Raw genomic sequence first — 15,349 nt, 5'->3', positions numbered from 1 at the left:
TACTTGCTACACAAGACATTCATGCAACTGGCAGGTACCGGAAAGCTTTCGATAGCTGTGGGAATGTCTTCTTGAAATGAACGCGCTTATCCGGTATAAGATGACGGTAGGCGATAATTCCTACTTCAGATGATAGCGTCGCCCGGTATTAGGGGAAAGAGAGTGATAATGTCTTCCTTAAATGAACATATTTGCCCGATATAAGGCAAAGAGGATAGATAGTCCCTTCTTTAAATGAACTCGTTTGTCTGGAATAAAGTGAAAGCATGATACAACGCCTTCTTTAAATGATCGCGTCTGTCCGGTGTAATGAGAATGGAGGAGATAATGCCTTCTTTAAATTAAGGTCTTTAGAGACAGAAATTCTATCCGCAATATAGCAAAAAGAGCAGATAATTCGTTTACTAAGCAAGTACCACGCTTGCCAGGTATAATGAATGATTGATATGAAGCAATTATATGTTTCAAAGCTGCTGTTATATTACACCACACTTATCCATGAAAATGCTTATTTGTTTAATATAACATTCTGAAAAATGGCATTCTCCAAAGGTCATTCTGAAAAAGGTAGAATCCATCAAAAGTCACACCGCGAAAGTTACAGACCGCCTAATGCCATGTTGAGAAAATGAATTCGGCAAAATGTTTTTCGGTGAAATATAATACATTCAATACATATTGCGTAATAAGGGATCTTATATATTTTTTCCCTATTATGGCCAAATTCGCCTGCATCAAAATAAGATACTAGATTAGTCCTTATTCTCATTCTCAATTCATTCATCTTTGCATTATTTCGAGCTAACGCCTATTTTTAAAGGAACACATCTACCATTTTCTTACTTTGTAAAACTGCCTTCTTTTAGAGAATGTATCACATCCCCCATATTCAGGACAGATACATGTTATAAAAGAACGAATAATAACATTCATTATCTGGTGAAACACCCACTGAAAAAGGGACACATTTAGAATTACATTATTCCGAGCAGATGCATTTTTTTTTAAGAAGGAATCACATTCACCAATGCTTCTTTCCGGGCAAACGCATTATTTTTGTTAACAAGGATTCACATCCACCATTGCCTTATATATTTGAAGAAGGTATATGCAGGACAGGAGTATGATTCCGAAGATAGGAAAAATATTTACCAAAAGGCTTTCAATCAGAATTGCAGTTTGATACTATTTTAGGAAAAAAAACTACCTTAGAGAACACTGTACTCTGATATCTTTATAATTCAACAATACATCAAGAACATCAAGGATCAAGAACTACAAATACTACCAAAGGCTATTCAGCTGATAATCTCCAATACGACACTCTTGAATGTATCTTTAAACACTGATTTTTCGGACGCATACAGTCGATTGTGTTGATACAGATGTGTTTGCAGGTATTTTATTTTCGGGGAATTGTTCCGTTCGGGGAAATGTTACATTCGGGGAATTGTTACATTCGGGGAATTGTTACATTCGGGGAATTGTTACATTCGGGAAAATTACATTCGGGGAAATTGCATTCGGGGAATTGGTTTTCGGGGAATTGTCGTACAATCGTCTGTCCTATCATCACCTAATGTACGCCGATGACTTGGAAATATACCGTGCAGTCAGTACAGCACTGATTGGCAGTGCTGCTCTACGGCAAGTCATCGAAGCCATAGCTAATGAATTATTGGCAGTGGCTGATTTTCTACCCGCCGCAGCCACATCCAGGCGCTATAGTATATGCACAAAATAGCCAGCAAGAGTTAACCGCCAGAAATTTGTATGGCGAAAGACATCTAACGCTAGTTTTCTCCAAATTAGGAACTTTTCATGAAAAACTATTTGGTACCGGTTATGAGGGATGGCATCCGCTACTACGCCTACCAAATATTTTTTCGATTGAAGTGCTTAATTTTGAGAAATCGAACCTTAGATGCCTTTCGCCATACTGATTTCAGAAAGTTAACTCCTAGTGTGCCGCTGTAAGCACGCTCAAAGCAGTCGATTCATTGGCGTATTTTGAATGGGATGGGAATGAGCGCAATGAAGTGCAAGGTTTTACCAGAAGTAAAGCACAGCTGAGATTTGAATACGCTGTAAACGATGCAACACTGGAACGAGTATCATCCATCAAAAACCTTGGCGTAATTATGGACAGCAAGCTAAACTTCAACAAGCATATTACCACGACAACCGTAAAGGATTTCGCTGTACTCGGCTTCATTCTTCGCAACGCATCCAAATTTTGTGACGTGTACGCGCTGAAGGTACTAAGTATTCTAGAATATGGTGTGGAAGGCACCATACCACGAAACACACATCACTAGAATTGAAAGAGATCAACATTGCTTCCCTATCCATCAAGCAATTGCAACAAATCTATATACATACAAATGAATTTCTGTCTGTCTGAACCTCATAGACTCCGAAACTACTGAACCGATCGGCGTGAAAATTTGTATGCAGAGGTTTTTGGGGCCGGGGAAGGTTCTTAAGATGGTTTGAGATCCCTTCCTCCTTTGGAAAGGGGGGCTCCCATACAAATGAAAGATAAATTTCTGCATAACTCGAGAACTAAGCAGAGAATAAATCAATTTTAGGCGAAACGAAGTTCGTCGGGTCTGCTAGTATTAAAATAGCTAAGCAACCGTGGGGATGTCCTCCCTGGAATGCAATATGGGCGTATCTCAGTATCACGGAATGATAGTAAACGAAAAAAGTCACTACCGAATTCAGAGACTGTGACGTTTCATAAAGAATTTACGTTTTATAAAGATTTTTTGGAAGAAAATCCGGTAGAATTTTTATGAAAATTCTAAATAATTTCCTCAAAATATCATACTACGTGCGGAGGGGGAGTATTGTGTTCGACTCAAAACTTCAATTTGTCAAAGCCAAGAACAACTATGCATTTCAATTGAGATTGAGCAATAATTGAAACGGCTAAGTCAAGAGCTTAAATAGTAGGGTTATTAGAAAATATTTCGTCAAACCTCAATACGCATGGCAGAGTTGTTTTCCTATATACTGCTAAAAATAACTTTGTACCTACAAATTTGTGCGATTTCAAGAATAGAGCAGCTCTACTTTAAAATTTAATTTGTTCGTAGTTAGAAATCATCTCTAAATTTGAAAAATAATGTACCACACACTTTCTAAATAATTCTAAATAATTTCCTCAAAATATCATACTACGTGCGGAGGGGGAGTATTGTGTTCGACTCAAAACTTCAATTTGTCAAAGCCAGGAACAACTATGCATTTCAATTGAGATTGAGCAATAATTGAAACGGCTAAGTCAAGAGCTTAAATAGTAGGGTTATTAGAAAATATTTCGTCAAACCTCAATACGCATGGCAGAGTTGTTTTCCTATACACTGCTAAAAATAACTTTGTACCTACAAATTTGTGCGATTTCAAGAATAGAGCAGCTCTACTTTAAAATTTAATTTGTTCGTAGTTAGAAATCATCTCTAAATTTGAAAAATAATGTATCACACACCCTCGCTCCGTTGGACAGGACAGGGGTGTAGAGGTACACTTTTTCGACTGTTTGCTTTGCATTGGCATCATCGCGGCAACGAACGCGGTATTTCTGCGCACGGATGCCGGGCGGGGGAGTCAGGCGTGCGATATCGCAATGTGGCGCGGCAGAACGTGTCGCTGACAGGTTTTCTAATTGCAAAAAGGGGTTGAATGTCAATTTAATCGGTTTGGGTTGCGGCGGCACTGCTTGTGTGATGATGCTTTGGTGAGGATGTTTTTTTTCCCCGATCCGCCCTCAACCGAGTACGACGACATGGTTGTTGTTTATGCGATGGATGGATGGATGGAGAGAGAGGTGGGACAACCGTGAACCGTGGGATTTTTGGGAACAGCGCTGCAGCTGAGGAATTAATCAATTTTTATAAATTCGCCCAGCGCGAACAGCGTTTCTGTCTGTGTGGCACTCGATGGTAATTGCTTGTTTTGTTTTCCGATCCGTGTTGTTCTACTTTCAGATGGCGCTAGACGCGAAAGCAATCAAGGAGGAAATTCCCGACAAAGACACATATGAGACCAGTAGTCGCAAAGTGAAAGGTAAGATTTACGATTATAGGCTCGGTTACGTTATAGGGCACCAATTGGGTGTTTTATGAAGAACATTTACTTAGTAGCTGTAGCTGTAACTGGTTCAATTACAGACGATGACGCTCTCCGTTTGAAGCGCTTCGCATCATATTATTTCAAATGATTGAACTGCTTTTCACTGCCCGGAAGTGTCTACTCAGTACTCCCCGACTCGCACAGATTGTAGCACGCCGCTGCTGCCGCAGTAATATCAGCAGACAATATAGTTGTAATATTCAGTAAAGACTGTGGGTATATCGAAGCAGTGCATGTGGCGGTGGATGCCCTGCTGTAATGGAATCGCGCCGGCGAACAGCTGTTGATTTCACGCGAGAAAAAGTCGATCCAACGGCAGATGGTCTTCGGTCGTCACGCCGCGGTCATGGAGTGTAGCGTTGCGTCGTCGTCGTTCGTTTCGCTGGGAGGTGGGTGGTTAACGTTTGTTGCCGTAACGAAGAATGAAATTTAGCATTCATCAACCACCTTCTGATTTGATTTAGATCTGGTATTTAGCAAGCGGGTGGAAGGGAAGCGCATGTTTCTGTTTGGGAATGTTGTTCGGTGTTTGAAAACGTCCTGGATATGGCACTCTTTAAGCGGATCAACCAAGGCTAACGATGGGAAGTATTCGCCGAGGGCATTGATGACCCCGGCGGATTGGAGACGGACCAATTTTGATAGAGTCGCAACAACAGTAGTCACGACAGCCGGGTGTGTTTAGGGAAACCTTATAGGGTAAAAAACCCAATATTGGAGGAACTAAGCACCTTCAACAACTATTTCTTCGCTTACACCAAGTCTGTAATTCCTTAAGTGTTCCGCTTACCTTAAGTGTTAATTTAAAAGCACATCAATTATATTTTCAATAAAAAGTGATTTAACTACACCCAGGTTTTTTTTACACGGTTGGAATTCATTAATTTCCCGGTTAACCCGAACTTTCACAGCTTTTTAAATACCACCTGAATTTTCTTTGATTTTTTGTGAATTTTTTCGTGGGGTTAACTCATTATTTTATTGACGCTGAAGGTCTTAAACGACTAAAACCAAACCGTGTAAAAAAAAACCTGGGTGTACAGCAGATTCCATCATTGTTACCTAAAATGATTTTGCGGATCTTTTCAAAATTTTCCATTTGCGGATTCCGTAGAGTTCTTCAGCAGCTGGATGTCTATCGCCATCCTGAAAATCTTCAATACACTGAAACAAAAATCTGATATTTGGCGTTGTCATTGTAGAATGCCATGCCAAACAGCAGAGAGAAAGTATGAAGTGACAACTGCGATAGTTTAAAAATTGAACCGTAAAGAGGAAAATTTTCTCTGGAACAGCAATACCTCAGATTATTGGTGCAGTGTTCCAATAGTTGCGGTATTTTTTTAATTCGTGTTTGTATAGTTGCGAATCCCGTTGTATTTATATGGGAGTTAGTGCAAAGCATTAAAAAAGATTAGGTATTTTAATGATACTTTACCGATTTCGATTCTTTTATTACGTGTAATGGCAGGTCAAAAAATTGATAGACTATATGGGTTCCTGCGATTAGTGTGTAGATTGTGTAAGACCAATGCCACCGCAGCTATAAAAACACGCACGACAATTACCCTAATTGACTTAAATTACTGTTAAATTTATATTATCATCGCTTGAGTGTCTAGTTGTTAGTTGGAATTATTTTGCGTTTATTTTATTTTTAGAAAAACAGAAATCGAAAGTACCCCAGGAGTCATAATAAGGTACTCCGTAGCTCTCTATATTACTGCTAATACATTTTTTTCTAAAATTGTTAGGCGGATTTGCCTCCTTCGGTACAAATACATCATCGCAGGCTTCGTACCACTATCAACGGCTAGTTATGATACGACGCAAGTTCTTACCAAAATCTTCGTGGGACCGGAGGAAGAGCAGCAGGTGCTTCTGGAGGCATTCTTCTTTATATATTTGGCCATTGGTGATATGGCGGTTGTTATTCACGGCTTGCTGAATTTGTGGCATCCACAGATCATTTGCTACACCAAGTACTTTTTGGTAAATTTGTCGATTTTCTTCTTCCGGAGCATCCCGGCGGAACTTGCTGACGAAAAAATCCAGGCCGATGCTTGGCGTCCGATTTAAGGTACGTCACGTCGGCCATTAAGATGCATTTCGGCTGCACCAACCAAGGGTATGCGATAAGACACTTTTTCCTAACGAAACGATACGAAATCAACGTCCATTTAATTCGATTTTTTTCGAAACGAAACGATTTTTTTTTTCAGTGGAATTTTTATTACATTATGTACGCAATTCTGAATTCATTTTCTTAAAGTCAAATAACTGCTTTGCGACCAATAGAATTATAATAATAGATAATGTGATAAATCGCCGTCTTCCCGTTTACCATTGACGATAAGGCAATACCCCAGCATTTGTGCCGCTTTCAAAGGAACTCATCGTGGAGTGGGTGCTCCTGGAATTGATCAATTTTATATCAGTTCAGTTTTATATCTTTAAGTATGTATACAAAAATATAAGAATTGTTGGAATTTTTTAGTATTCTGATTCAAATTCTATTTAAAACCTTATTTCATTTAGAGTTTCCATTTCCCGACCATTTTCGTTGTCCCGGGATTCGGGATGAACTTGTTCGTACATCCCGGGAAATCCCGGGATCCCGGGATTTTTCGATGTTTCCTTAGAAAACTTGTTTTTTGATTTTAAAAAGATTTTATTCAATGTTCAGGAGTGAAGTTCATATTTCCGAAAGGCCAGATAATACAGATTTCAAATTGAGCTCAATTCAATTATAATTTGAATCGATTCTTTCGAAAAAAAAAAACGACTTCAAGAAGCAAATAATATTCACGTTTTTCTCGGAAGGTAGAGTACCCTTTTGGAATATATGATCGCCGAGTCCGAGAAGAAGGGTTCGCTGGTAGTTGAAGTCGGTTTGACTGTTTGCATTGTTTTGAATATGCATTGGGTTTAGACAGTTGCTGGGATTGCATTCAATACCCTAGTGACGAAAGAAGGAAGATGCGCAGTAGAATCGTACTGGGCCCATAGCCTATTGGAGATATGGGAATCCCCTCACAAAAAAACACAATACTAGAGTATCCTCCAACCCATGGCAGGCTACTAATTGATACTTTTGTCAAGAGCTGCAGCTCTTCCTAATCTTGAACAGGTCGCTTCCTAATCTTGATGTTAATCGTTAATTTATCGTTATCGCAGAGCATCGGGGTCGGATCACTTGTACTTGCGCATGTGCTGGAAAGTTTGTTGTACGAACGTCGCTTAGAAGAACATGAATTGGATCAAGAATTGTTTTGGAGGCAAGAAGCTCAGGAAGACTGACTGGGTGGCGCGAGAAGATTAGCAAGGCGAATATCAGCTAGTGTACACAAACATCATCTCGCTGTAGTCCTCCATTGAGTGGTATAGGGGAATCTATTTTTTGTGAAGGTGTTCTAGTAACTATCTCCGATATGTTCATGTCTGTTCCTCTCTTACTAATTTAATAATAAGATGATATCCATTGTGCATCACAAAGAACTTTGGCTCCGTATACATGCCTGAGCCTATAAAATTGAAAAAAAAATCATGTCTGATGGGAGGTATAAAAATAAAATATACTTATTATAATATATTATAAGAAGTCTATTGTGATTATGCTGAAGCATACTTCATATTAATTTATCAGTCTGGTTTTATGGCATTGAGCTAAATCAAAACCATAATATACGAATATAGTATACGCAGATAGAGAATTGTTAATAACGTACATTTGCTCGCTAGACGAATCCTTTGCACCTTGTGTTGCAGAAATGTGATCGCAAAGTTTATACGACTGCAGTTTGCCAGGTATGAAGAAATAATTTTTCCTTTCTCATTCAAAAACTTGTAACAAATGGATATCATTTCCTTTCAAATTCAACATTTTTAAAGGAGGCTCGGAGAACCATAGTCTTATATACAATCAACTCGACGAACCAAGCTATTGTCTGTTTATCCTTGTATATGTGTTTGTGCATATGAGGCATGCAAAAATCGTTGTCTAATTTTCATCCTCAACCGACTTCAATTGAGTGCAAGAAACAGCTACTATGGACAGTATGAGCCGGTCACGCCCTTACAGTCAATTAAGGATTAGGAGAGGAAGATTAGTTTGATATTCATTATTATAAGATTAAAAGAGGAATGCTGGTTTGAGACATAAGAGGTGAAGAAGTTGGCCTTTAATGAAAAAAGAGACGTTATAAAAATACTTTTCAAGGGTCTCAGGAGTCCACGCCACGACTTTGCCTCTTTTACAAAGTTGTACTGATCTGATTCATATCTGATTACATTTACACTCTGAGCCTGACATCTTAAATGGTCAAACCACTTTTGGAAAAAAAATGGGATAGTATAGTTAGGGATATTTTACGTTTTCTGGTGGACCTTTCTAACAAAATATCGAAGACGTTTTATAGAAGAAAACTAAATACGTATTTGTCGACTCAGAATGGGATTAATTAGTAGGCGTGAATCGAAAAATTTGTATAACATTAAGTTTTGGAAACAGCTTTATGATTTTGTTCAGCGGCGTAGCCAAAATTTTTGATAATAAGTACACGACCGTACGAGACAGTATGGTTTAAGTCTAAATTTGTTTCGAAATTCCGAAATTCCGTTAAATTTCGCTAGTTTTTACTAACGAAATTTTTGTTATTTTACGAAACGAAACGAAATTAAGAAATCAGATTTCACCATGCTCAAATTCCGCGGAATTTCGTTTCGAACCAGCTGAAACGATTTTTTTTTTCGAAATACCGCATATGCTTATCAACCACTCGTGATACAGCTTCCTGGCGCGGGAGTTGGCCACTGTATTCCTTACTTTGAACACATGAAATCCGGCCCGTGTCAATGCCTGCTGCACGAACCAAACGGGTGAATTGACCTTCTTTGCCTTGTCCAGCTGGTTAGTAATCCGCTAAGTAATTAGCATAGCATAGCATAGCATAGTTACGGTGTACTTCGTAGATTCGACACTAGTGATACTCATGTTTTTCTTTTGAAATCCTTATTCAGATTGCTATCAGAAATCAAGGTGGGTGTGGTCCTTGATTTCAATCTAGGATAAAAATCACAAAGGCATGAGGATTACTACTCCTGGCCATGCCCATCTTCACCGTTACTTAGGAGGAGAGGGAACTGTTGATGTACTATTTACTTAACGAGAGGCCCCCGACTCAGCGACACCCTCATAAGTTCCAAGGAGTTGGATATTGGGGAAGGTATTCGTTGGGTCAGGACTTGCCTGTAGCTGACAATGTGACCGTGGTAGATCTTACACCGTAACACACCACGCAGCTGGTTAGTAATCCGCTAAGTAATTGCGCTTAAAGAAATCCCTCACCTTTCTCGCGTTTACGGGATCGATCGGCTTCGCTTTTCTTACACTGTCAGCTCGCCGCTGGATAATCTGGGTCTCTTTAAACGATATTATTACCGGGACCACGGTTTCGTGATCCACCTGTAAGACTGGCCCTTCTACGATTGCATTTGTATTTTTTGTCGATGATTTTTTGTCAGAAAGCCATTTCGATAACCGCTTGGCAGACTGTGACGAAATTTTGCACTTGTAAGCATTACACTCTAAACTAGGTTTACTCAAAATTTCATTACTTTCAGCCCGCACAGTAGAAAGTTTGGCAGTACAATCTTACAATCGAGAATTAAAGCAGTACAGTAGAATCGAACAGAAAGCGTTATTCTACTTTTGTTAAGTCAATCAACTTTGAAAGATTTATATAAAAATATTAACATAGGGTATGATGTCCAATAGTGGACCCTCCAGCCATATTTTCATTGCTGTAACCATAATATAAACATTTTTTTTATGAAATTTCATCGGGAGAGCCAACCTTTCTAAAATTACGTAACGCTAAATTTGGTGATTTTGGACACCCACCCTTCCCCTCGTAACAATTTTTTTTATGAACTCTTTAACTGTTTGTATGGATCGTAACACTCGGCTTGACTCCCGCTCTCCCCATACAACGTTACGTAATTTGTGAAAGGCCCCTTACATTCTAATGATTCGATTACATGCATTGGAAATAATAGGGAAGAAGAGCACCCGAAATAGAACATGGAAATTAAATGAAGTGTCGACTATAAGGAAGCAAATTTCCTATTATGGTCTCCCAGGGGGTCTATGGTAGCGCAAAGTCAGTCAGACATTGAAGTCTCGCTTAACTTTTCAAAAGGACCTAAGTAACATTTGTTTAATGAATTAATTTGAATACTGCAATCAATAACTTTCATGTTGTTCTGTTGATTGCGCTATTCAAATTAATTCATGAAAAATTTGTTACTCAGGTCCTTTTGAAAAGTTAAGCGAGAAATGTTAATTTCAACGAATAACGTCGTGCAGTCGAATATCTTGTGTATGTATCGTGAAAGGGAGATGCAGAACTTGATATTAGATTATTATCACGCGAATTTAATATGTTGGAAATGTCCACTATGGCAGGAAGGGCAAAATTGAACTACTAGAGGTCCACTATTGGGCATTTTACACTATAAGGTCAAAGTGCGGAAGATCACTAACTTAGACAATACAGACAACTGTTCAATAAAACAAATCCGGCCGTTTGATTTAGTGTTTCAAAATGTTGAAACAGCTCAATGCAATTCTGCCTTTCGTGATTTTCTTTTTGCTATAATAAGATATCATTCTGCCAGATTCATGCTTTCTTGTTATTTTGTGGGGAAGAGACTTTCCGTAGATCAGCGATAAGGCATATGGCATACCATACTGAAGGTGACTGATATCGAATCTCTAAACGGTCTGAGAAGTTTATGGGTGGGAAATTTTCTCAGCTTTCCGGAATCGATCACTTAATAACTCTGGAAGTGCTCAATGGATACTATGCTTGTAACTCGCTTGCTCAATGGGTGGGTAAATCTGAGGGTCGTTGAATGTATATCCAACCCCATACACGAACCTCAATGAAACTCAGTTGAAGCAGGAACGAATTGTAAAGAAACACCTTCCCAGGGATGTTCTCTGTGTCGGAGTAAAATAGGGTTTAAAGCTAATAGGGTAAATCACACTATTTTGAGTTACTCGGAAGGCGAGGCTTGGACGGTTCCTTTGTGAACCCGGTTGAAACGGAACAAATGCAAATGGTGAAAATTTCATAAATCAGGGCTAGTCTCCAAATAAATCTCTACCACTGAATTTCGCTTAACTAACAAAAGGGTTTATTACTCTATTGCGACGTCACATGAGGTGGGTACTTAGCTGGATTGCATGCATGCATTTTGGTGGTACGGATCCGGATCCTTCGAAGTGGTAGGTGTTGACGGACGACATTGGCCAGCCGGCGGATGTCGTGAGATGGGCGATGCTCGGTTAACAGATTGAGTCGAGTTGGCAGTCTCCAACGAGTGTTTAATTGCCGATTCGATGCGGCATGTTGCGGTTGTCGGAAGGTCGGTGTCGGAAGGTGTTGATGCGGATCAGTTGCCAGCATCCCGCTGACCGAGTGATTCGGCAAAATTGCCGACGATTGCCGGTATGATTGGCTCCCTGGCCGCTGTTGGTTAACTTGGGTTGGTTTACCGAAGATTCACGCCACGAGGAGCGACGCACGCATATTTCCACACGCAGGACGAACCAGATGGGGATTGAGGTTGGCTTGGCCTCGGATCTTCTCAGGCGGACTCGTTGTACTTCTGGCCTTACGGAATTCACCGGGCCCTAGGAAAAAGGACGGAAAGAAAAAGGCCCTTTGTGTGGACCTTTTTCTATGTTTTTCTGTTTGTTTCACTGATAATTGTTTCGTTTTCTAGGCCAATTATTGTTTACATATTTTTGTACTTTTTTCCTTTTAGATATTTACATTGATGCTTTATTTGATTGCACCTGTCTCTTGGCCATTCTAATTCTCAAACTATTGTAGTTATCCACGCGCGCACTACTATTCCGTTCGAGAAACTGGCACCAAAGAGGTCGTAGTGTGAGATAACAATAGCTTTTATAAGATTTTGGTCTCATACAAAAGCTATGATTATATTTTTTATTGACGTTTATGCTTCAATTTTCTGCACCCTAATGTTTGCTCTAACCTAGTGACATCTGTGGGTGAGCGTTAAGCACTCAGGACTGCAAATGTTTTGCCCGCGTTCAAACTGCTCGACCCTCGTTTGACATAAGTGTTCGATACGAGTAGGAATGGAACAGGTTCACTCACACTGACTTGACAATCGTGGAGTGACTGTGTTTTCAACATTTGTTTACAGGGTTGTATTCGGTAGGGGAAATGAAAAGGACTTGTGGTGGAGCCAACAAGCATAAATGGAACCGAACGGTTACATGCTAAGAGACTGCTAGTGTTTCAGTTGTGTGATGAGATTCCAATAGATAGCAAGTAGACACAAATACGGAGGAGCGTGCTTTTAAAGAAGGAATCCCTTCCAACTTATACCGGGCAGATGCGAGCTTTCAAAGAATAAAATATGTCCTCTCTTACCTCAAGCAGACGCCTTTGTAGAACTAAGAAATGACAAAATTCTGCCTTTTAAAATTCTGCCTTTTAAAATTCCGCCTTTTGTAATTACACCTACATGATATATTCCGCCTTTTGCTACACGTATAAAAAGGTCTGCCTTTCGAGATTCTGTCTTTTGTGATTCCGCCTTCCGTGTTTCCGCCTTTCGTTAGAGTCCCAAATAGAGGCCGTATATACAATTCGGCCGAACGGTTTTCATGTCATTTGGCCGAACAGGCCAAATGTCATTCAACGGAAAGGGTCATTTGGCCGACAGGCTCATTTCACCGAATAGGACATTTGGTCGAATAAGATATTTGGCCGAATGTCATTAGGCCAAATAAGAGATTTGGACGAATAGGACATTTGGCCGAATAGGATACGCCGAATTGACAATCTGGCCGAATAGGTCATTTGAAATGTGAGAAATTTGGTGTGAAAAGTGAGACATCTCACTTCTCACTACTTATTTCCCACTTCTCACTGTGCAAAGTGAGTAGTGTGAAGTGAGAAGTAAGACGTCTCACTACTTACTTCTCACTACTCACTTTTCACAGTGAGAAGTAAGAAGTGAGACGTCTCAATTCTCACTTCTCACTGTAAAAAGTGAGAAGCGTAAAGTGAGTTGTGAGATGTGTTATTACTCACTACTCGTTTAAATGAAATGATGATCCTGGAAAGGACCGATTTTTATTTATAATGCGCCTTTCTAATTACTAACAGCATTAAAATTCAGAAAATATTGCTTCGTTGCTACCGACGATTTGCTAGCAAAACAAGATAGACGCCATCCATGCGAATACATTTTTGCAGCGCTTTTTTCGACGAGCGCTTGCGCTGCTACCGATGGTAATTTTTAACCGCCGTCAAGCAATTATGATTTACACTTTGAAAAAAAAAAATCTGCATGGAATTAACCTTCTTTTCTGTACAATGATGATTCTTAAACGACCTCCGGTGGTGCAAAGGCCGACTTGAAAGATCTCCATCCTGAGCGATGTCTAGCTATCGCTTTAACCCGTTGCCAAGTTAGATTTCGGTCGACTTATTTTATTTCTTTATTGGAACTTCGCAGCCATGGGCCTCTGGATATGCCTCTTCTACGATGTCCCGCTGGGTTCTAGTCTAATGCTTGTTTGCAGATTAAGTATCCGCCTTTAAGTAGAGTGTGGCCAACCCAGCCACTTCCGATCCCGAATTTCTGTTGCTATCGGCCTCTGGTGTGCGTTAAGTTATCTGCTGTTTTTTCAGATATTTCTTAAGCTCCCAAAGGCAGCCCTTGCTTTCTTGATACATGCGCGTATGTCGATCTTGGTACTGCCGTTTGACGCCATTTGGCTATCAGGATGTTGGAAGCTTGGGCCCCTCCTTAGCCGTGCGGTAAAATGTGCGGCTACAAAGCAAGACCATGCTGAAGGCGACTGGGTTCGATTCCCGGTGCCGGTCTAGACAATTTTCGGTTTGGAAACTATCTCGACTTCCTTGGGCATAAAAGTATCATCGTGTTAGCCTCGTGATATACGAACGCAGAAATGGTAAACTTGGCTTAGAAACCTCGCAATTAATAACTGTGGAAGTGCTTAATGAACACTAAGCTGCGAGGCGGCTCTGTCCCAGTTTGCGGATGTAATGCCAATAAGAAGAAGAAGCTTTCATAGAAAACATAAACAATGAAAGGTATTCTGCCAAATTTTCACGGATTATTATTTCATGGAAGCGCATCAAACTATTGTAAACAAGCTGTTTCTCCTTCAATGATGTTACTTCTAACTCGAAAATCAAAAACAATACAATCATTTTATCGACTTGTCATCGTTATTTGCACAGATCTATTAAAACTGTTTAGAAATTTTGATTTCAAAGTAAAGCAACATTCCCATCATGACTGCTTGTAATGTGACAGGTGACCGGGAGACGGCTATATTTTCATTTGGTCTCTTGAAAATGAAAATGCAACTGTTTTCGCTTCCGCATGACAGTCACGAAAACTACCAGTACTGATCCGGGCTAGGATAACTTTGCATAGAACTTTGAGAACGGTGCACAGCTACATAATGCCTCGCCAGTTATCGCATACAGTCAGGTCGCCCGTTTTGGGCATCTTCAGTAAGATGTTTTGCATCCAGTTGACCGGGAAAGTTGCGGTGTCCCAGATATTACGAAATAAACGATGCAGTAGTTGAGCGGATGTCATGGGGTCAGCTTTGAACATCTCGGCTGATATGCGGTCGACCCCTGGGGCTTTATTCGATTTCTTTCGATATGCTTTGGATGGCTATTTGAACCTCTAGCAGTGATGGAGCTTCGGTATTGGCACGTGTTATACGTCGGATCCTAGGCAGACTATGCCGATGTGGTGGTGGCCTGGTTGGACCTTGAAAAAGTTGTTCGAAGTGCTCGAGCCAGCGTTTCAGCTGGTCAGTTGAGTCGGTCAATAACTGACCATTCCATTCACATTAGAGTGAGCGTGAGTATTTAAATTGTCTGGCGGCTATAGAGTAGAGTGGGGCAAGAGTACGCACTTAGTTTTCAATCGATCATGTGGCCCTTATGAAGCAAGCTTCTGCATATCAAATCAGTGTCGATGATTCATATACTCTTCCTGTATGTTACCCAGTGGAAAAAATATTGAAATTATTTAGATTCGTTTTAGTAGAACCCTTATTGCAAGACAAGTGAAAAACGCACTCTTACCCCACCGGTGGGGTAAAAGTGCGCATCGG

At 40.1% G+C, this 15,349-nt stretch overlaps 1 protein-coding gene across 5 annotated transcripts in view; it reads left to right on the top strand.

Annotated features, from left to right (window-relative positions):
• Nucleotides 1–15,349, top strand: part of LOC134225355 (protein CBFA2T2) — a 391,241-nt gene that overhangs the window by 185,974 nt on the left and 189,918 nt on the right. For all 5 annotated transcript variants that reach the window (XR_009983226.1, XM_062705350.1, XM_062705351.1 and 2 more), the window contains one exon: nucleotides 3,993–4,071. Coding sequence is in view for 4 of the 5 variants with exons in the window: in XM_062705350.1 (XP_062561334.1) it covers nucleotides 3,993–4,071 (79 nt within the window). In the remaining variant the exon portion in view is untranslated. The remainder of the gene's footprint in view (nucleotides 1–3,992; nucleotides 4,072–15,349) is intronic.

The sequence above is a fragment of the Armigeres subalbatus genome, chromosome 3 (genome assembly GCF_024139115.2).
Source record: "Armigeres subalbatus isolate Guangzhou_Male chromosome 3, GZ_Asu_2, whole genome shotgun sequence".
Lineage (NCBI taxonomy): Eukaryota > Metazoa > Arthropoda > Insecta > Diptera > Culicidae > Armigeres > Armigeres subalbatus.
This window is presented reverse-complemented; position numbering and strand designations above follow the sequence as displayed.